General features: G+C 43.6%; 1 protein-coding gene across 1 annotated transcript in view; it reads right to left on the reverse strand.

The window, feature by feature from the left end:
• ALG13 (ALG13 UDP-N-acetylglucosaminyltransferase subunit) overlaps window positions 1-23,575 on the reverse strand; it is a 159,400-nt gene that overhangs the window by 36,531 nt on the left and 99,294 nt on the right. Inside the window, exons 15-20 of the mRNA XM_033946081.1 lie at window positions 22,105-22,205; window positions 15,893-16,017; window positions 14,160-14,397; window positions 12,465-12,578; window positions 10,550-10,706; window positions 2,197-2,332 (exon numbers count right to left, since the gene is read on the reverse strand). Of these exons, the coding sequence (XP_033801972.1) occupies window positions 2,197-2,332; window positions 10,550-10,706; window positions 12,465-12,578; window positions 14,160-14,397; window positions 15,893-16,017; window positions 22,105-22,205 (871 nt within the window). The remainder of the gene's footprint in view (window positions 1-2,196; window positions 2,333-10,549; window positions 10,707-12,464; window positions 12,579-14,159; window positions 14,398-15,892; window positions 16,018-22,104; window positions 22,206-23,575) is intronic.

Raw genomic sequence — 23,575 nt, forward strand, 5'->3', positions numbered from 1 at the left:
ATTAACCCCATTTGTACCTGAATGGTACACACAGAGATACATTGCAAGCTGTTCTGCTCAATGCATAGTCTGTCAGCATTACAAGTCTCATCTGTGTAGGATACGGGTGACAGGGCAGCTGAAGTTCTTGACCCCTAGTCCTGCAGGCACCTACAGTCACGCTAAAGCAGGACTAAGAGAGGTAAATCAGCATCACACACAGCACATGGAAGACAAAATGATCAACCTCGGTAAGGAGAGGCGCACAGAAAACTCATACTATCAAGGTGTTCTTATCACAATAGACCAGTGGTTCCCAAACCTGTCCTGGGGGACCCCCAGCCAGTCAGGTTTTCCAGATATCCCTAATGAATATGCATGAGAGAGATTTGCATACCTGTCACTTCCATTATATGCAAATCTCTCTCATGCATATTCATTAGGGATATCTGGAAAACCTGACTGGCTGGGGGTCCCCCAGGACAGGTTTGGGAACCACTGCAATAGACCCTCCCTATAAACATAGGCAACATTCATTCATAAATTGTTAATATTAACAGCCGTCAAACAACGGAGCTCAGTAACCGATAAAGAATACATGAAAATAAAATCATCTGGGCCTATCAAGTTTATTAGGTTTTTATATACCGCCTATCAAGATTATCTAAGCGGTTTTACAATCAGATACTCAAGCATTTTTACCTATCTGTCCCGGTGGGTTCACAATCTATCTAACGTACCTGGAGGACTGAGTGACTTGCCCAGGGTCACAAGGAGCAGCACGGGGTTTGGACCCACAACCCCAGGGTGCGGAGGCTGTAGCTCCAACCACTGCGCCACACACTACTCCACATGTGCACAACTGTTTTAACGGTTTGTGTGTAACTGGTGAGTTAGCTGTTAAAGTGTACTTCATAGAATTACCCTCCAAACCCATAACATTGGATAAAGCAGCAAAACTAGACAATCAAATCTCCAATCTACTGATAACAACCCCAAACTACAAGATGTTAAAGAAATCCCTGAAAAAATCCTAACACCACGAGTACCTCTCTTCCTCTCATCTTCTTCCTGACCCCCCAAATTAACCTGATCTACTCTTTACTCTCTCTGGAAATGACCAGAGATCTTCGTTTGTAACCCACCTTCTATAACTCTTTTGTAATCCGCCTTGAACCGCAAAGTAATGGCGGAATAGAAATCTCTAATGTAATTAAAATCTCTCATCAGTACATTTAATAACTTAATGGTCTGGATATTAAAACATAGCTCAGAAGTAGTCTCTCTAGATGTCTTTAGTGACTATGTATCAGTAAATACACAAAGTAATACCTAAAGGAAAAAAAACAAAACACATCACTTATAGTTGGGCTATTACTTCAGCTGAAGCTGAATCTCACTATTATATACAGCACCTGATTCATTGTAAACCGCTTAGGATATAAGTGGTATATAAAAATATAAATAAACACACTGCCAATCCACTTCCTTTACACCCAGTTCTAGGCATGGATATTGACGCATAATCTCTCTCAATTGCAATTCCATTAATGTAAATAATTTTCAATCTGTTCTCTGCTATCCACTTCTTAATCAAGTCGTTTTTATCATTAATGGGGTGTGGGTGGGGGGCTATTACAGAGACGCAATGAAACAGAGAAGGCGACCAGGTGGTGCTCAATACTTTAATTGTAGTCAAGGCTCGACACGTGCGTGTTTTGGCTATAGGGCCTCAGGAGTCAGACTCAAAACGATACCATGTATTCTTCACTATTCTTTCTTGTACTTCTGATACTTAAGTCATTCAAAAACAAAATAACCAACTTGAAGCGAGTACGCATGGTGGAGCAGTACCTCGTATTTTCAAAAACGCGTACTCGTTTCAAACTGGTTATTTTGTTCGTTTTGTTTTTGAATGACTTAAGTATCAGAAGTACAAGAAAGAGCCGTCAAGAATACATCGTATCGTTTTGAGTCTCAGACTCCTTTGGCCAAAACACGTACGTGTCGAGTCTTGACTACAATTCAAGTATTGAGCACCACCTGGTCGCCTTCTCTGTTTCTTTGCTTCTCTACCTTGGGAAGGTGGTATCTCCCGTTGGTCAGTGTGGCTATTGCAGAGAAGCATTCCATCCTACATATTCCAGCTAATTTCCAGGACCAACGCAGCCACTAAAACTATAATTATGCCTGTTTGAAATATACACTTGTGTTTACCACCATCACTGGGTTCATCCACTTCTTCCTCAGATGATGTCATTGTTTGCTTGCCAGAGGTAATGGAGGTTGGGCCCCTTCTTGTTACCCAGAACCCTGCTGTAGTCGGTACAATTGGAGAAGAGCTGCCTTGACTCTAGAAAAGAGAAAAAAGGTCTTTACGAATAAAGCAGAAGATAAAAAATTGGACCCCCCATATTACCCTCAGGTTTATTTCTTTGAATCATGAACACAAGAGTAACTTAAGGAATGGTGTATATGGATTGGATTTTTAAAAAATTATTATTGTATATACTGCTTAAATATCTTATTGTCAAAAGTCGTTAATTTCAGTACAAGTATTCAATTATCTGAACATGGACAATTAACACTGTATGTAAGTATATATATATATATATATAATTTTTTTTTTTTAAGGGTTGTTTGTCAAATTTCTGGAATGTTTTTAAATGGTCAGGCAAGTTGCAGGTGAGATCTTTTTATTGGACTAAATGCACTTGCGACTAGATTCAAAGGGGTTCCAGATTTGAAGTAACAGTTAGAAATAGGTTTACTGTTTTGAAGTATAGTATCAGCTAATGCTTTAACTAAACAGCTGCCATTACAATTTTGGAGCAATTGCATTTCAGCATTTGGCTGTCAATCTGCAGTCATAATTTGTCTATCCATGCTGAAAAGCACTTGAAAGCAAATCCATTATACTTCAAAAATCCGTGCCTTGATGTGAGGAAACTGATATATTGATTACTTCATGAGATTTGTCATTTAGAATAGAAATAGGTCCAATTCAGCAGCAACATCACTTCTGTCACTGCCATCAACACTCTGAAAACAGAAATACACAGTCATACTGGATAAAGCTTGTGCAGTTTGTTCTGATGACAGCTTCACCGTCTTCATTGCTTTGAAAATATTTTGTATTTTATCTTAATTTTGTCACTTTCAACCTAATTAAGAAGAACTGACAGCATAACTGAGCCAGAATCAAATCTTTGTGATCAAGATAATAATCAAAATGTTCATCAAGACCATGCTGAACTTAAATTAGAGGTGAGGCATATTTGAGATTTGTACCAACTTTAGTCAGCTTTGTTTTCAACATCACCAAAGTGGGAAGCAAAAAGCCTAAATAACATTTAGCTTCAGTTTGTAGACATCCAGAACAGCTGCTAGTGGATTCATGGCACAGCAGTATTCACCCAGAAAAAAAAATTATTTCATGCTGTCTGGTTAAAATCAACAGTTGATTTCACAAGATTTTAATGAAAAAAAAACTATATGACAACTTAATAGCCACCAAAGCAGCTAAACTGGACAGACAAATCACCATTCTGTTGTCATCGACCACAGACTACAAAACCTTCAAGAAAGATACTAAAACCCTACTCTTCAAAAAATACATAAAACCTGTCTAATACAACCAGTTCCTACCTAAACCCCACCTACCTACTCTACACCCTTAATATATTCTAATATGCTTCTAACTACCCAACTAATACTAAAATGCCTCCATTTATCCAACACTTAAAATCTCGACAACTCTTTGGTAATTCTTATTACCCAACACTTATCACCTTAAGATCTCGACAACTCTTTGGCAATTCTTATGTAACTCTTATGACATCTCTTATGCTATTCCTGTAAACTTTTATGTAATCTCTGAAAACTTTTATGTAATTCGCCTTGAACTGCAAGGTATTGGCGGAACAAAAATCACTAATGTAATTTCTTTGCTGGCACCGATGCCACTTCATCAGGTTTGTGGCTTACCAGATACATACCACTTGCACTTTAACATAAATATTGTTACCTTTTTCACTTACTAAATCAATTTTGACATAGAGTACTTAAATGTCAAAGACCCAGCCATCTTTACCACCTCATGCAATTTCACTCAAAAGGAAATTTGCTGGAAACTGGAAGCAGCCTAAGACAAAACTTTCGCCTTCCAGGCTACCAAATTGAACCCATGGCTAGCCCAAATTGTCCTTGAGGCCCCCACCTACCTCGGGTTTAGAAAATCTCTCAAAACTCACCTATTCCATGGACAAGACACCTAACACCCCTTTCCAATGAACCACAACCTCCTCCTTTCCCCTTCCACCTCTCTACCCAGCCTACCCACCTCAATCCTCCCCCCCCCTGACCTACACACTCCCTTCTCTCTCTAACCTCAACTACTTCGTTGCTTCTAACTTTGTTCAATTGTTGTGAACCACTTGTAATTTTTTTGATAAACAAATGTGAACCGCCTAGAACTCCTTGGGTATGGCAGTATACAAAAATAAAGTTATTATTATTATATTATTATTATCATTATTATAATAATGGGCCTAGGGACAAACACACACACACTTTAGGTACCATCGACTCGTAATTGAGTCCTAGCGACTTGAATGACAGATCTAAAAAGAAAATCTATTTTGTGCTAGTCCAGTAAGGTCCTCCAGTGTCATCCACATGATTGCAGGTCACCCTCTTCGTCTGGTTCCCAAACATGATGTCCTTCTCCAATGATCTTTCTCTTTTGACAGTATGACCAAAATAAGACAAGTCATAACTTCATCATTTAGGCTTCTAGTGACATAGCCGCTTTGATCTCTTCCAAAATCAGTTTGTTAATTTTTATGGCAGTCCACGGCATGCATAAAATCCTTCTCCAACACCAAAGCTCAAATGAGTCAATCTTCTTTCTGTCTTGTTTTCATAGTGTCCAACTTTTGCATCTGTAATTGGCCACCGAGAAAGTGTGTGTGGGGACAAGTCTGATCTTTGTTTAGAGCAGGGGTGTCAAAGTCCCTCCTCGAGGGCCGGAATCCAGTCGGGTTTTCAGGATTTCCCCAATGAATCTGCATGAGATCTATTTGCATGCACTGCTTTCAATGCATATTCATTGGGGAAATCCTGAAAACCCGACTGGATTCCGGCCCTCGAGGACCAACTTCGACACCTGTGGTTTAGAGTGTTATTTCCTTGTCTTTGAATACTTTGTCGAGACCCTTCAAAAATCAACCAAGTGCTATTCTGTGGAGTATTTCTTCTCTGCTACTTGCTTCTTTGTTTACAAAAGAGTCCAGGAGATAGAGAAGCTGTAAAAAGCTCAAAAAGGCAATTTCTTGGCTCTCTCTCTCTCTCTCTTCTGGAGTGTTGTTTTTTGTTTTTAGCTTAATCACCAATTACCTTTTTGATGTCATTCCATAACTCTTTGGGCTCCCAATCTCCTGTATCAAGACAGACAAATCTGTTGACTAGTTTTATCCAATAGTCTGATGGACATGCAATATATTCAACAAAGTTAAATCTTAGCATATCCAATGCACACACAGGCAAGTCCTTATAAAAACATAAGAAGTTGCCTCCGCTGGGTCAGACCAGGGGTCCATCGCACCCAGCAGTCCGCTCCCGCCGCGGCCCATCAGGTCCATGACCTGTAAGTGATCCTTTGACTAAAACCTTTCAATCCTCATTATTCTTCTATCTATACCCTTTTATGAACCTATCTCTACCTTTATCTATATCCCCGTATCCTTCAGGAACTTGTCCAATCCCTCTTTGAATCCCCTTAATGTACTCTGTCCTATCACGGCCTCCGGAAGCGCAAAAAGTAGATTTACTCACAATTGGTGACTCTCCTAGATCAGTTTCTCAACACACAGTATACATACCCTTAGAGGTTCGTGAGCCGCTTGTTGGGGGTATGCGGTAGTGCTGCCCAATTCATTCGAATTGATTCACCAATTCACTCGATTGATATTTGTTAGGCAGGGGGCACTTGGGTTGAAGTTGAGAAACAGTGTCCTAGATGTTGCAGTTGGAGAAGTAGTTGTAGATTTGAAGACTGAAGAGGGCAGAGATGAGGTAAAAGTTGCTAAGTTTCAGGAATGAAATGCTGAATGATTCTTGCATGTAGCTGAGTAGCTGAAGGTAAAACCACTGGTGCTTTGCTGGGGATGCAGCCACATGCTTAAGATGAAGCCATAAGTGTGACTTGGGTTGAGACAAAAGATTATCAGGGACATTGTTCTGTCTCCTTAAATTTATATTCTTTTAATTTGTTATTAATGTAACAAATGGATATTAATAAAAATATATATATAAAAAAAAAATCTCAGGGAAATGCACCCAGGAAACACCCACAGGCGGGGGGAGAGGGGGGGGCAGAGACAGCTTGGCAACTGGTAACGGAGAGCAGACCTGGAAGTACAGAAGACAAAGAACTGAAGCTTAGACAAGAGAAGAGGGAGGGGGGTCTTAGGAGAGGGACCACTAGAAACGAAGCTTGTATAGTAAGCAGGAGTGGCTGAAGTTATGGCACATGGGCTTGTCGTGTCACTGGGGCATCTGAGAAGCTGAAAGCTACGCAGTCGGTAGTTTCACTACCAGCCGAGTCTCCCAAGGCAGACAGATTTCAGTGGAGATGCCAGATTAACGATGTATCATCCCATCTGGGCAGCAGCAGACGGGCAGTGTTGGAGGCAGTGGACCGTGTCTGATTCAACAATGGCCAACACACTGCACAGAAGAAAGATTGTCGGGCTTGCTTCTGTATTCTGCCAAGAAAACTTAACGAGACAGACACACACTATAAATAAGGTGGGTATCACTAAATAGTAACTAGATAAACTAAGAACATAAAAATTGCTGATGCTGGGTCAGACCAGTGGTCTATCGTGCCCAGGTCAAAGACCAGTGCTCTAAATGAGTCCAGCCTCATCTGTGTACGTTCCAGTTTAGCAGGAACTTGTCCAACCTTGTCTTGAATCCTTGGAGGGTGTTTTCCCCTATAACAGACTCCAGAAGAGCGCTCCAGTTTTCTACCACTCTCTGGGTGAAGAAGAACTTCCTTACGTTTGTACGGAATCGATCCCCTTTTAACTTTAGAGAGTGCCCTCTCGTTTTCCCTACCTTGGAGAGGGTGAACAACCTGTCCTTATCTACTAAGTCTATCCCCTTCATTATCTTGAATGTTTCGATCATGTCTCCTCTCAGTCTCCTCTTTTCAAGGGAGAAGAGCCCAGTTTCTCGCTGTATGCTAACTCCTACAGCCCCTTAACCATTTTAGTCGTTCGTCTCTGGACCCTTTTGAGTAGTACCGTGTCCTTCTTCATGTACGGCGACCAGTGCTGGACACAGTACTCCAGGTGAGGGCGCACCATGGCCCGGTACAGCGGCATGACAACCTTCTCTAATCTGTTCGTGATCCCCTTCTTAATCATTCCTAGCATTCTATTTGCCCTTTCCGCCGCCACCACGCATGGCACGGACGGCTTCATCGACTTGTTGACCGGTACTCCCAAGTTTCTTTCCTGGGGGGTCTCTCCGAGTACTGCTCTGGACATCCTGTATTCGTGTATAAGATTTTTGTTACCGACATGCATCACCTTACACTTATCCACAATGAACCTCATTTGCCATATCGCTAGACATTATATTACCCATTACTGAAAAATGAAATATACTACAGTTGCTCATTACTTTTAAGTAATAAATTACTGGTAATATATTACTGGCCAACATTGATTCAAAAGATTGGCCTAATAGGTTTTGGGCAACCACCTCTTGCCTTTTCCCAGCACCCCCACATTTAACAAAAGAGCCTCTGTGATAAAATTAATCTTTTGATCAAATCCAATGATCCATATAGCGGACTACCCTATTCTAAATCACTGTATTTAAAATTAGGTCTGCATTTCTATTAAAAATGTTAATTGGAAGTAATCACAAAATTAAGAGACACTGCCAGCATCTTATTTGCGCTCTGTGCCCATCTCTTCCTCCCTCCCTCTGGATCCAACATTTCTCCTCAGTCCCAACATCACTCTTGCTGTTCTCCCACAGTCAATCCCCTGGGTGCCAGAATGGCTCTCTACTCATCCATCCAACTCTCTGGGGTGCCAACATTGCATTCTCTATGTTGCCCCCGCCCCCCAGACCTTCCCAGTTCCTTAGACAGGATCAGTCATGCAGCAGCATTTATATGCTGACTTCTTCCAATTTCCTGTTTACTCAGAGGAAGCCTCCAAAGCAGGCAGTGGATCAACTTTGCTATGCTGCTGTCTAAGGAACTTGTATGGTTCATAGAGAATGAGATAGGGACAGAATTTGTCCCCATGGATAACTGTGGGAAACCATCCCGTGTCATTCTTTAGTGTCTCTCTCAACCTTAGTCCTTCTACACCAGCATTCTTCAATGCAAGGCTTGAGGGGCAGTGGTTAAGAACATAAGAATTGCCCCCGTCGGGTCAGACCGGAGGTCCATCGAGCCCGGCAGTCCGCTCACGCGTCGGCCCCTCAGGTCCAAGACCTGATAGTGCTCATACCCTAAAACTGTCATACGCTTTTCGCTTATGACCTGTAGAGTAACCTTCTATCTATACCCAGTAATCCCCTTCGCTTCCAGGAAGTCATCCAGCCCCATTTTGAAACCCAGTATTGTACTCTGTCCTATTACCTCATTTGGAAGCGTGTTCCAGGTGTCCACCACCCTCTGAGTGAAGAAAAACTTCCTTGCATTCGTTTTGAATCTGTCCCCTCTCAGTTTTTCTGAATGACCTCTTGTTTTTGTTGTCCCCGCTAGTCTGAAGAATCTGCCCCTATCCACCTTCTCTATGCCTTTCATGATTTTATACGTCTGTATCATGTCTCCTCTCAGTCTCCACTTTTCCAGGGTAAAGAGCCCCAGTTTGTCTAACCTTTCGGCATATGAAAGGTTCTCCATTCCTTTTATCATCCTAGTTGCTCTCCTCTGGACCCTCTCAAGCATCGCCATGTCTTTCTTAAGGTACGGTGACCAGTATTGGACACAGTATTCCAGATGTGGTCGCACCATTGCTCGATACAATGGCAGGATAACTTCCTTCGTTCTGGTAGTGATACCTTTTTTGATAATGCCCAGCATTCTAAATGCTTTCTTTGAGGCCGCTGCACATTGCGCCGCTGGTTTCATTGTTGTATCCACCACTACCCCCAGGTCTTTTTCTAGGGTGCCTTTCCCCAGCACCCTTCCTCCCATCGTATAGCTGTACATGGGGTTCCCTTTCCCCATGTGCAAGACCTTACATTTCTCCACGTTGAAGCTCATCTGCCATCTTTTTGCCCATTCACACAGTTTGTTCAGGTCGCTCTGTAATTCTTTGCATTCCTCAACAGTTTCTACTCTGTTGGGAGAGTTTTGTATCGTCCGCGAACTTGGTTGGGCCCATTCATACTCCGATTCTTATGTGAGCCCATTGTGACATCACTGATGAGGTTGGCTTTTAGGCACTGGTGGAATGAGGCATTATGACATCACAAACTCAGCTCTGGAATGCTGCTGCTCTTTGGGTTTCTGCCAGGTACTTGTGACCTGGGTTGGTCACTGCTGGAAACAGGATACTGGGCTTGATTGACCTTCAGTCTGTCCCAGTATAGCAACGCTTATGGTCTTATGTTCTAACCATTTAGTGTCTATCTCAACCTTAGTCCTCCTACACCAGCATTCTTCAATGCGAGGCTTGAGGGTCAGAGGTTGGGCCCACTCTGGATAGCCACAGTGTGTGTTTGGTGCCCTTTGCCCCTCTTATGATGCTTTCAGGTGTTCATGACCCCTTTGCCATTTCTCTGCTCTTATGTCGTCAATACCACGGTTCACAGCCGGTCACTCCCTTGAGGTGTTCATGCCACTGTTTTGTGCCACTTTGTCCCTCTTGCAGGCCACTTGGTGGTTTGGTCTTGGCTGCTACGGTCTTGTTCCATTCCTAGTTCAAGCGCCTGCTCTACTCCCTACATGTTTCATACAACTTGGATAGAAATGTTCCATTGACTAGTATAACTTAATTGTCCCCTCCTCAAAGAACCTTAACCTCCTCCCTCCCCCTTTATTACGCCCCACCCCCACCCCCTTGATCCACTCTCTCCTGCTCCCTAATTTCATCTACTTCGTTGCCTGCAACTCTGCTCAATTAATACTTAACTGTATGTAACTATGTTTAATTAATGTGAACTGCCTAGAACTCACTGGGTATGGCGGTATACAAAAATAAAGTTATTATTATTATCATTATTAACTTTAGGGAAAACCCCCCACATAAAATGACAAAATAGGAAAGAAAAAAATGACAAAATAAAGAAGTAAAAAAAAATAAAAAATCACATACTTGTGTTACCTTTAACACTTGTATTTCGGTTTGTTTTTAAATCGTTCTTCATATTTAACATACTTACAATGCTCAAGAGCATTTTTCTTTATTTAAGAAAGTATCTCCAAAAGTTCATTCAAAGCACAACCTGATCTACACTTATCACACATACTTTTTAAAAAAAATTTTAAATACAAACACATGAAGAGATGCTCAACCAGGAGCAAGAGACTTACATTTATGGCTGGGAAAGCCGTTTCATCGCCTTCCTCAATCTCGTAGAAAGTGATGGTTTCTTCCAGACCTCTAGGCTCCTCGCCATTCCCAGGAACAAAGCCATACTGACATTCTTTATTTAGGCAGTGCATCTGCCTGCGACTACGGCTGTAGGACCTGAAGTAGGAGAGGCGGAAGCAGTCTAAGGACCAGAGAGGACTAAGGACCAGAGAGGACTACAATTTTTTTTTTACTGACACTCTAGGGGGAGTAACATTAAATCCAATGATGGACATGTTTTGGGGATGGGCCACTAGGTTCAGGATGTGCAGGGCCGTCTCTACCTGTCACAGACTTCACATCCCAAAGAAATATCCTTTTATTCAAATTTGTATGCAACATGGGCTGGACTGATAGCTGAGCTAACAACACAAGAAACCAAAGTGAAATGAAATAGAAAAGGTCAATTAGGCCATGTCATCTTCTAGGACTTGCAACAGGGTAGAATTAGCATCTAGTCCCTAAGATGACAAAGGCAAGTGGAGGTAGTGATGGTGATGGGGGTGCTAGGTGGGGTATACTGTAGAGTTAAATTCAGCAGCAGGAGTGTTTAAGGGGGGTGCTATACAAAGCTCCCTCAGGGGATTGGCCAGATGTGTGCAAAATGTTCTCTCTTGTGAGCAACAAGTTCTAAAAAAAAAAATAAAAAATTTTGGGTGCGTGAGCAACCAGTTCGAAAAACCAACAATTTTCCAGATTTGCAAGAATTTTTGTGAGTGACCGTGCAAAATCTGTGTGTGACGCTCCTAGAATTTATGAGCATTTGCTCACGTACTTAGCTGAGAGGGAACACAAGTGGTAAATACTAAAACATTTTTTAATGTTTCCTTCTATTTCTCTACATTTTAAGCAAATAAAAATAAATTTAAAATAAAAAAAACGGTACAAAACAGTCAGTGCACAAGTCTAGAGTTCAATGGACTATGATTTCTACAGATGGAAAGGACTTTCGGTCACTACCGGCTTAAGTTCTAAAAAATCACCTGCACCGTGATTAGTTCTACTTTATAGCATAGTGTAATCAAACCCTACTTCATTTTTGAAAAACAAGGTCCATAACCTTAATCTTCAGATTAGGCCTAAATAACAAAAACCTATTGAAAAAGAGCCAAAGAGATCCTTCTGCTGTTCATGAATGCTTGCTAATAGGTTGCCCTAGCTAAGGCTAACACAACCTAAGGGCCACATCAAGGAAATTTTACCCTTAAAAATGAATTAAAACCCAAAATTGTAGAGGGAGGAAAGAATTTAAATCAGCGATTAATACTGTACACTCCCAAAGGACTGTAGAGGGCAATTTTCACAGATTTCCAGCAGGTAAACAGATCACTTCAAAAAGCACCCCAGGCATAAAGGACAAAGCAAATAGGCCCAAAAAGCAAGCAGAGGCCTTTCATTTTGGAAACCCTAGTCTTGATTCCCAAACATCGGTGGAAACCACTGAAGGGAAATTATGTGTGGCTTTTTCCCTGTTGAAAATCAGCTTGAAGGCCCACAGATACTTGCTTGCAAAGCTGATGGCATCAGCTGAAACAAAAATTAAAATCTAAATAAAAAACAATTGTGTGTGGGGGGGGGGAGGGGGGAGGAGGAGGAAGAAAACAGATCACACAGCAAAATAAATATATTTTCACAAAATCTTGCAACGCTATGACCGCACTGTGCATTTTTTTATATTTTTCTCAGGTACACTGACTACTTACAGAACTGATCCTACATTTTCTTCACATGGTACTGTTGAGGCTTCACAGAAAACAGAAAAATAGTAAAATTGAAGCCCAGTGTCACCACAGAAACTCACACGCTAAGGGTACACCTCTGATTCCCAAAGTCAAATTTTGTACCTTCCTGCATTGTTATGATTCAGTAACTTACCGTGAACGGTAGGAGAAGTTGTCATAGCTCTGGTAGCATCTTTTTCCAGGACCTGGGTAGAATGCCACTTCAGGGCCAACCATGTTATGTCTGTTTATATACCGAGGAGAACCCCTACAACATTGAAAAAAAAAAAAAAAGAGGCGCAATTAAGAAATTTAAGTACTACTTGATGTGCCATATAAACAAATGTCACTGACTGATATTTCTGGTTTTATGATAACCCAAAATGATGAAAACCTCCTAATTTTTGTCTCATCAGTATTGTTGCTCAAATAGTTTGCAACATTGATAATGGGCGCAAAACAAAAATGTTTTTAAAAACAAACACATTTCTGTTAAAATGCCATGGAAAACCAAATAAAAGGGGGCAGCCATTTTCTTTTAGCTTGAAGCAGCCATTTTGTGATCCAGTCATTGCTGATACATAGAGGATAACATGAAACTATCCTATAGCCCAGTGATCTTAAACTCAAACTCTTTGCAGGGCCACATTTTGGATTTTAGGTACTTGGAGGGCCACAGAAAAAATAGTTAATGTCTTATTAAAGAAATTACAATTTTGCATGAGGTAAAATTCTTTATAGTTTATAAATCTTACCTTTTGGCTAAGTCTTAATAATAATATTGTAATTTATAGCTAAAGAGACATGTGATCAAGAAACTGTTTTATTTTACTTTTGCGATTATGATAAACATACCGAGGACCTCAAAATAGTACCTGGCAGGCCGCATGTGGTCCCCGGGCCGCAAGTTTGAGACCACTGCTCTAATCCAATTGAAAATCAAATCACATTTTTCATCATGATACAAATACAACCATAGATAAAATGCCTATTTAGTCTACGCATGTTTCATCCTATTTTACAATAGATGCTGTACACCTCTTGATTCACGTAATTATTACTTTTTCCAAGAATGGCTTCCCTCTATCCCCAAATCTTCCCTTTAAGCTTTCTGGAAGCACAGGCAGACATCCCTTCCCACTAGAGAATTGACATAGGGACAGAGCCTGGAGGGTTAGGGACAAACTTTGTCCCTATGCCATTTTCTAAAAACTTGAGACTGGTATCAATACGTAAAAATTTAACACATCTTAAAACAACTGGCAATTGAATTCAATGATTGAAAACCTGCAGAAGCTGCTTTTGGATTTCAATTAACTACTGTTAAATGACATCATTTGTGTCTTGGCCGCCATCTGCAACATCCTTCCATCATTTGCCCAGCTGATTAAGCATCTTACTGTTACTGCAACAGATTCATCCATCGTTGCTGGCATCAGAGAATATTTCTAACATTTAATAGACATTTATTTTCCTGTTCATCCACTACACAATTTAGGTCCTCTTCTATACCATGTCTGAAAGACAACCCAGATACCTTCCCAGATGGTGTAAAAACATAGGCAACAATCTTTGGGAAGGTACCAAAGCCACATCGAAATGGAAGACTCCATCTGTGATTTATAAACAGTTGTACAGACTATTGTCCCTTTTTATACTTTAATAAAAAGATTTAAATATAAAATCATAAATGTTTGAGGTTTGTGCAAATGAGGACAGAGCTCATGGAGACAGAGTTCGTGGGGACAGGGCAGGGATGAGATGGAGCGGGGCCAAACTTTGTCCCTCAAGTCATTCTCTACTTTGTACTACCTCAAAAGCACATCATTGGGGTTGACAAGACCCATACCTAGGTAGCCCATATCCTCGGTTGTGCCTGTGAGGAGACTGCTGGGGTCTGTAGTGGTCATAGGCAACAATGTTTCCACCATTCTGGGGGCAATGAATGGGAGAAGAGCGTCCTGAAGGGATGTTGTGCTGCAGCCGCGGTGGGAGAACCGGAAGACCTCTGCTGTAAGCCACCGTCATACAGACCTCCTTCCCACGCACCTTCTTGAAGAGCCGCTTTCGAGATTTCATGTCCAGCTCTGCAGTTTCACAAACAAGAGTTAACAGTTACACAGGCTCTAAGAAAACCAGAGATGTCATAGCTCTGTATTGGTCCAAATGAACATCAATTGACAGTTTGTGGGTTCAGAATAGTAAATTTGATCATACGTATTTTAAATATCAGTTGGAGGCAAAAAGTATCCTATGCACAGGGAAATTCCGGAGTCTGTCATAGGGGAAAACACCCTTCAGGGATTCAAGACAAAGTTAGACAAGTTCCTGCTGAATAAGGACGTACACTGGTAGGGCTGGTCTCAGTTAGGGTGCCGGTCTTTGACCAGAGGGCCACCACGTGAGCAGACAGCTGGGCACGATGGACCACTGGTCTGACCCAGCAGCGGCAAGTCTTCTGTTCTTATGATTTTATATAGTGCCTTCTGTACTTCCATGGAGATGGAAGGTTTAGCCAGCTGCATATTGTAACAACCACAACCATTATGAATTTGTTTTCCCACACTGCCAGCTAGAAATTGTGCATACTAAAAAAAGTTAAAACATGACCGCTAAATTCCTATAGCACCAGTAGACATTAGAGCATTATACATACACACACAAGAGATCCGATAGAGCCTACAACCTACTCAAGGCAAAACAGGACAAATATGAGATCTCCTTTCCTCCCCCTCAATCCTTCCTTCCTACTTACCCCTCCCCCCAGCACCCTCCCGTAACCGATACCGGTTGGACTCTCTGGGCATTCACCACTCTGTATCCTCGCTATATATGCATAGTAATCCACTTAACCGCATTATATAGTCTCTTGCATCGTATCGTGCTCTACAAGTCTCTCGCACTGTATTTTCACCGTATAAATATCTCCGCTGTATATGTACAGTCTCTTGCATTGTAAACCGCTCTGAACTGTTTGTGGTATTCCGGTATACAAAAATAAAGTTATTATTATTATTATTATGGGAATGATCAAATCATCATGGGTATTTAACAGTCGTGAAACTGCCCAGAATTGTAGATGGAAAGGGATATCTTTTTTTTTTTTTTTAAAACACATATTAACAGCGAAGAAGAAGTCAGTTCATATACATACACACACACACACAAACCACAGCACTTTTGAAAGCTGTTCTCGGCTCAGGCTCGTTCTTTCCTGGACTAAGAGCAGGAGCATGTCACGTTCTGTACAAACCCACAGAAATAGTCCCAGAGGGTAATAAACGGGTACAATGTCAACAATCCCTCTATTCCGATTTAGGATGGTGGGAAACAAGATTGTATTGCCAAGAAGGCCTCTGTATCCGCTTAGAACCGCAAGGCACAGGCGGAATAGAAATCACAAATGTAATGTAGTGTAATGTATCTTAAACTAAAATATTTAGATTTTAGTAGATGTGCCCTCAGTGCAAAAGTAAAAGCTATCGGGACTCGGATAAACCAGAGTTCCAGGCTTATATCTATATGTAAAGGGCCGTATCTCAAGCCTCTTTAGCACCATCACAGGTATACATCTGTACAAACCCATTTCCGTGGCGTAGCCCGCCATCTTCTGGTAGCCCCCTCCTTTTCTAATAGGGCTAACATTCCAGGCAGGGACGGGAGTCACCTGGGTCACGGGTTTCAGGTTCACTAAGGGAACAATATGCCTACAAAAAAAAATATATATATATATATATATATATACCATAAAAATTAGCACTAAGGAAATTAGTTAACAGACAGCCATATACTCCATGCAACATTTTGAGTGTAGCACCATGTTCTAAATAAATGAAAATGTCTTCTAGGATTTCACCAGAATGCAAACCTAGCTTCAGTTTTATTTAATCAAACCCCTGGGCGTAGCTAGGTGTTGAACAGAGCATGCTCATTCCTGGGAGCGCAGCATCTCTCCTCGGGCCCTTCTTCCTCGCCACTGTGCCATCATAGCTGAAGCAGCAGCAGGAGTAGTAAGAGCAGTGGCGTACCTAGGGGGGGGCGGGGGGGGGCGGGCCGCCCCGGGTACCAGCCCTAAGGGGGTGTTCCCGGCCTTGCCGTTCAGTCCCCCGCCACCCCCGAAGGACCGCTCGCCCCCCTGGCCTCCCCGCACCACCTATGAACAGCCGCAGCAGGATCGCGAAGTCAGCGTCAGCATCCCTGCGCTGCTTCCTACGACGCGATCCCGCCCCTCCTCTGACGTCAGAGGAGGGGCGGGACCGTGGCGCAGGAAGCAGCAGGGATCGCTGACGCTGACTTCGCGATCCTGCTGCGGCTGTTCATAGGTGGTGCGGGGAGGCCAGGGGGGCGAGCGGTCCTTCGGGGGTGGCGGGGGACTGAACGGCAAGGCCGGGAACACCCCCTTAGGGCTGGTACCCGACGCTGACTTCGCGATCCTGCTGCGGCTGTTCATAGGTGGTGCGGGGAGGCCAGGGGGGCGAGCGGTCCTTCGGGGTGGGTCGGGGCATCAGGCCTTCAGGGTGGGGCGGGCGGGCAGGCAAGCAGGCTTTCAAGGGGGAGGGGGTGACAGGCAGGCAGGCAGGCCTTCAAGGGGGGACAGGCCTTCGGGGGGGGGGTGCAGACATTCAAGGGGTGCAGGCCTTCAAGGGGGGCAGGCAGGCCTTCAGGGGGGTGCAGACCTTCGGGGGGGGGTGTAGGCCTTTGGGGGGGTGCAGACCTTCAAGGGGGTGCAGGCCTTCAAGGGGGGAAAGGCAGGCAGGCCTTCAAGGGGGGGACAGGCCTACAAGGGGGGGGGACAGGCCTACAAGGGGGGGGGACAGGCCTTCAAGGGGGGGTGCAGGCCTTCAAGGGGGGGTGCAGGCCTTCAAGGGGGGTGCAGGCCTTCAAGGGGGGAAAGGCAGGCAGGCCTTCAAGGGGGGACAGGCCTACAAGGGGGGGGGACAGGCCTACAAGGGGGGGGGACAGGCCTACAAGGGGGGGGACAGGCCTTCAAGGGGGGGTGCAGGCCTTCAAGGGGGGGTGCAGGCCTTCAAGGGGGAGACAGGCCTTCAAGGGGGGGAAAGGTAGGCAGGCAGGCCTTAAAGGGGGGACAGGCCTACAAGGGGGTGGGACAGGCCTTCAAGGGGGGGGACAGGCCTTCGGGGGGGGGCAGACCTTCAAGGGAGTGCAGGCCTTCGGGGGGGGTGCAGTCCTTCAGGGGTGGGGTTTAGGCCTTCAGAGGGGGACAGACCTTCGGGTGGGAGGTAAAGTCCTTCGGGGGGTGCAGGTCTTCAGGGGTGGGGTGTAGCCCTTCGGAGGGGGGACAGACCTTCGGGGGAGGGAGGTCCTGGTGTAAAAGTACACAGAGGGAGAGAGGGAAGGGGGGTTCAAAGATACATGCATATGCCAGACTTTGGGGGTTAGAAATAATGGGTCTAAAAACAGAGGAGTGGGAGAGAGATGGTGCATAATGGGATTTAGGGAGGGAAGGAACAGAAAGGGAGAGAACTTGGAAACAGGGGATGGTGTGGAGGGGGGATAGAGATACTGGATAGGAGGATAGTTGGGAACAGAAAGGGAGAGATGGTGGATCCTGGGGTGGTGGGGAGTTGAGAAAAGGTGAATCTGTGGATGGAGACAAAAAAAAGGAAAGATGCCAGATCTCCGGGAGAGGGAAGGGAAACGGAAGGGGAGAACAGAGATGGCAGACGGATGGTTAGCACGGAGAAAGGAGACCCTGGCAAGCAAGACAACAAGAGCCTGGGACCAACAAGATTTGAATATTGATCAGAGAACAAAAGGTAGAAAAAATAATTTTATTTTCTGTTTTGTGATTACAATATGTTAGATTTGAAAAGTGTACATGAGACAGCTTGAAATGGGAACTTTTCTATTTTTGTGAATGGCAAGGCTGAGTTCAGTTAAAATATATGCTTTATAAGAAAATATAATAATGTGTTTTATAAAGTTTATAAGCATTGCTGGCATACTCGGTGAGGTGTTCCTAGTGTTGGTGGTGGTGGTAGCATGTCAGTGTGTTGAGAGGAAGAGGTAGTCTGGGAAATTCTGCTGAGCAAACTCTGGGCCCATTTCCACCCCCAGTTAGTCCACTCCACTCAACTGGTTCACACACTGAGTGGGTCTTTGGGTGTTATTTCTGGGTAGTTGTTTTAGAATCTCTTCCAGTGGTTTGTCAGTATCTCCTTCTGGTCCAAGGAAGGAAACTTTGTCAACCTTAGCATTGACCTTCAGAATATGTTTGTAACAGCGCTGCTTGTGTGGCATTAGGCTATGTAGTGATCGAAAGAAAAAAACAGACCTTTGTACATTTTTGCACTATATGGTGGGTGTATGAGGAGATTCATTTCCTGCACAGTTAAGTCCATTTTTTCTACTGAATAATAGTATAGGTACAATGAAAGTAAATAGCAAAAATGTTTGAGTAGATAATTAAGGAAATCTTTTTCATATTGCTTGCTTATGGACTGGGAAAAAAGACTGTTCAAGCAAATGTCTCCAGAACTGCTTTAATGGAAAAATGTGATTTTTTTTTTTTTAAGTACTTTGTGAAATTTATTGTTGTTGTGAAATTTATTGTTATACTTTGTTTAAACTTAAAAAGCGGTGTCATTAACAGTGAATCTAATCGAAAAATCGATTCAACAGGGTGAATCGGATCGAATGAAATATTTTTCTCTGAATCGGGCAGCACTATTGGCTACCATGAGAATGGGCTACTGGGCATGATGGACCATTGGTGTGACCCAGTTAGGCTATTCTTATGTTATGTTCTCATCTGTAGGGGCCTTTGTTTTCACTTCTTATTTTAATGTATTTTTTTCCTGGGAACTTATCAGTGTTTTTTTATAATGGGAACAAAAATGGAAGAGAATTAATGTGTGTGGAATGGGGGGGGTAACTAATTTCTTCAGCTAAATAATTCAATCCACTTCAAACAGACATAGGAGAACTCACGCACCATTCACACACCCTCCAACCAAAAACGTCAAAAGAAAAAAACTGTTCGACAACCTCCTAGCCATTCGAGCTGCAACACTTGACCCCCAACTCTACAACCTATTGACCTCGACCACAAACTACAAAACCTTAAAAAAAGAAATAAAAACCCTTCTATTAAAAAAACACATAAAACCAAACTAACATAATCAGAACTGTCCCAAGCATCACCTGCAACTACTCCATATGTACTTCTGATGTCATGACAATTCAGACATAATTTATGTTATGTTATGTTTGGAATAATGGTTACATAAATGAGGTTCAATAAAAGAAAATTTTCTGTGGGAGCATTTGTTGGAACTTCTGTTATCCTGATTTCTTCTATCTGTGGGCTTTCTTTAGCTAACCTACTTATCTGGGGCTTTCCACTTCTGCAGCTGCCCTTTTCACGGTCCACTTTGCGCTTGCACTCTCTGGGGAGGGGGGGTTGGGTCTGGGCTTGGTGGGGTAGGTGTGTCTGGTAGTTTTGTCTGGGTGGTGGCTGGGTGTTTCTTGGGTGCTTGTTGTGCGGATTGGTGTGTCTGGTGAGCGGTCTGGGTGTTGTTGCTTGTGGGGGGTTTTTTCATTATAAAATATGGCTGAGGGTCTAGTCCGGCTTATTATTCTTGTGGGTTCTGGGGTGGGATTTGTTTGCTTGCCCCAAGTTTTGGCCTTTTGTTGTGTATTGCTATGCCTCTCATTGGCAATTTTCTCTTGGGAGAGGCTTGTTCATGCTTGTTGTTGCTGTTACTCTCATTCTGTGTTCTTTTTGATAATGTATAAGTTTCTGTACAGACCATGGTTGCTTGTCTGGACCTTTTGCCATTCTCAATAAAAATACTTTGGAAAAAAAAAAAAAAAAAAAAAAGAAAATTTTCACTGCCTGTTTCTATTCTGACCATTTATTCCATTTCATGGTTATTGCAAAAAAAAAAAAAAATAAATAAATTTTACATGAGGGGGGGGGGGTGTCAAAAAATGATGGGCCCCGGGTGCCACATACCCTAGGTACGCCACTGAGTAAGAGACCTGGTTAACACGTACCACCGAGCCTCATTGCCCATGTGGCGTTGGAGGCTGCGTGTGTCCCGTCACCATGGCAAGAGAAAATGTGCAAATGAAAGCAGAGAGCCTCCAAAGGCTCAACGCCACGCTTTGCTGGTCTTACCGCTACTCAAGTAGCTGCCCAGCAATGTGAAGGAGCCTTGGCAAGAAAAGAGATGCTGCGCTCTTGGGGCGGAGCTAGACCGTGTGGGAAGGGAAAAGAGGGAGATAGAGCGCACACAAGTCAGAAAGAATTCAGATTAGTGAGGGGGATGAGAGGCAGATGAGGCAGGGGAAGGGTACGGGGAAGTGCACTGAAGGAAGAGGACCGCTATGGGCTCCTTTTACGAAGGTGCGCTAGCATTTTTAACGCACGCACAAGATTAGCGCACGCTAGCCAAAAAACTACCGCCTGCTTTGACATGCAGTTTCTGATTGGTAAGGCCCGACTTTAGTACAGGAAGAGGCGGTCGGAGCATATAGCAAGTGATTTCCTTCACTTGCCGGCGCTCTGGCTACTCTTTCCTGCCTCTCCCGCTGCCCTCTCTAGTCTCCCCCATGAAAAACCTCAATCACGGTTTTTCAAGATTCGCAGGGGTTCCTGGAACGGAACTCCCGTGAATATCGGGGGAGTACTGTACTAAAAACCTTTCACTGTGCTGCTGTTCGCTTGCTGGCTGGGTCAACAATGTGCTGCCACTCTAGGCGGACACCTAATCGCCCATCTCCAAATTCTATAGAAGCGCTAAAAGGGGGCGCAGAAAGGGAAGTGTCGAAGGCGCTCCTAGAATTAACACATAATTAAAGACTAAGGGGGATCTGCACATGTGAGGGATGTCCGCCACATTTTAGTTGGTGTAAATGGGCTCGCCTACAGTTAGGCGTGGTTTCCGGCACTAGAACCAGTGCCGAGTGCCATTTACAGAATAGCGCTAAGTACTTATTTTTAGGTACCTCTTAATAAAATATAGTGGCTGGAGAAGCCCTGCTTCCTCTGCCGAACAGTCCAGAACCTTTTCAGAAAATGCTTTTTTTTTTTGCTTAGCAGGAAACCCAATATACTAAGACATCCGGCTATTGAATTCAATGGCTATACTGAGTCCAGACTAGAGGTCTGCACGGGAACGGGGATCGCAGGAATCCCGCAGGGGTCCCGTGGGAATCCCCCTAACCCATGGGACTCCCACGGGGACCTCCCTCTGGCCCACGTGACTCCCACGGAGATGGAAGGCTTTGGAAGCAGGGTTCGTCCATATAATATAATGCCTTAGTAAAAGAGGGGGTTTATAAGTTAATTACCTGAACAGAAAACAAAAAAAAGGGTTCCACCAAAGAGATTCCACAAGGAAAACAGCAGCACAAACACAAAAGAAACTGTGGAATTGATGATCCTGCCAGAAGTAATTGCTGCTTTTTATGGGGATGGGCAGGGATGGAGGTAATTCCTTGCGGGGATGGGTGGGGATGGAGAGGATTCTGGGTGGGGACGGAGAGGATCCTGGCGGGGATGGAGAGGATTCTGGGTGGGGACAGAGAGGATCCTGGCGGGGACAGGTGGGGATGGAGAGGATCCTGGGTGGGGACGGGTGGGGATGGAGAGGATCCTGGGTGGGGACAGAGAGGATCCTGGCGGGGAAGGGTGGGGATGGAGAGGATCCTGGCGGGGACGGGTGGGGATGGAGAGGATCCTGGGTGGGGACGGAGAGGATCCTGGCCGGGGCGGGTGGGGATGGGTGGGATTTCTGTCCCCGCGCAACTCTCTAGTCCAGACTTACTTTTCTGCCAACTCTTCGATGAACACAGTCACAGAGTTGCTATCGTGACCAACTTCCTGAATATGAGAGTTGTAATACTTGCCCCCGGTCTCCAACCGCACCTGGGAGAGAAGGACATTCCAGAAGCTGAAAAAATCTTTCATAACTCGCTGTACAGTACAGAAATTCTATCCCATGTACAAATGCGTTACTTAAGTGTTTCATCGTAATGCAATGCTGTTTTTCTCTTTTAAATAAACGCAGTGGCATTCAGCAGCAGCTGTCGGCATTTTAAATTCAGATGCAGGCCATAGCATTTAAGATACAGATTTTTCAGTACCATTAACTTTGGCATTCCACAAGGCTCAATATCTCACCCCACTATTGGCTCTTTGTCAGTCAATTGGTTTTTCAGTCTACGGATACGCTGATGACATCCAAATTCTCCATGTCATTGATCCTTGTAACTTAAATGACATTACCTCCATTAACCTCAAATTAGTCAAAATCCATGACTGGCTAAACTCAAATATGCTTTCTTTAAGCATTACAAAAACAAGCACTGTTCTTTTCCCTTGGAAAGAAGGATTACAATTAGTTTCACCAATATCCATCGATAATTCCCCACTTGAATCTACTTTAACAACAAAAATCCTAGGTGTCATTATAGACAATAAACTTACATATTATCCCCAAATTAGCGTGAAAAACTGCTTCTATAAGCTCAGGATGTTTCAATCCTTAGTTCTTCTTCTGGACCCTAATTCTCTCAATATTCTAATTCATCCTCTCATTATATCAGAAATTGATTATTGCAATTCACTAAATTTGTCTAAAAGATATTAGGCGTCTCCAACTCGTTCAAAATACGGCCATTAAAATTATTACGAACTCTAAAAGATTTGATCAGGTTACTCCATTGCTAAAGAATGCATACTAGTTAACCCATTCCTCACCGAATTACATATAAAATTGTCTTGTTAACTTTCAAAACTCAAAAGACTAATGCCCCCACTTTCATAGCAGACTTTTAATACCATACGATCCCCCCCCCCCGAACTTTAAGGTCCGCCTCTCAACCTACTCTCGATGTCCCCTCACTAAAAATAATCGGCACCCGTCGTGCTACCATCTTTTCGGTCACTGTTCCCTCAATTTGGAACTCTCTCCCGTTATATATTAGAGCAGAACAAAACTTGGATAAATTCAAAAGTATTTTAAAACTAGTTGTTTAGCCCGTTACATTAACGGATGCTAGCAGCTCTTCTCCCTTACTTTTACCTCCTCCCTGTCCAGCAGCACTCCCACCTATTCCCTGCTCCCCCTATATAGCAGTAGCCCTTCTCCTTTTATCTCCCCCTGTTCAGCATCACCCCATTTCCAGCTCCCCATTTCTAGAAGTAGCTCTTCTCCTTTGCAGGAGCCCTTCTCCCTTCCTTTTACCTCCCCCCTCCCCCCCAGTCTAGCAGCACCTCTTCCCTGCTTCCCCTAT

This window comes from Geotrypetes seraphini, chromosome 5 (genome assembly GCF_902459505.1).
Source record: "Geotrypetes seraphini chromosome 5, aGeoSer1.1, whole genome shotgun sequence".
Lineage (NCBI taxonomy): Eukaryota > Metazoa > Chordata > Amphibia > Gymnophiona > Dermophiidae > Geotrypetes > Geotrypetes seraphini.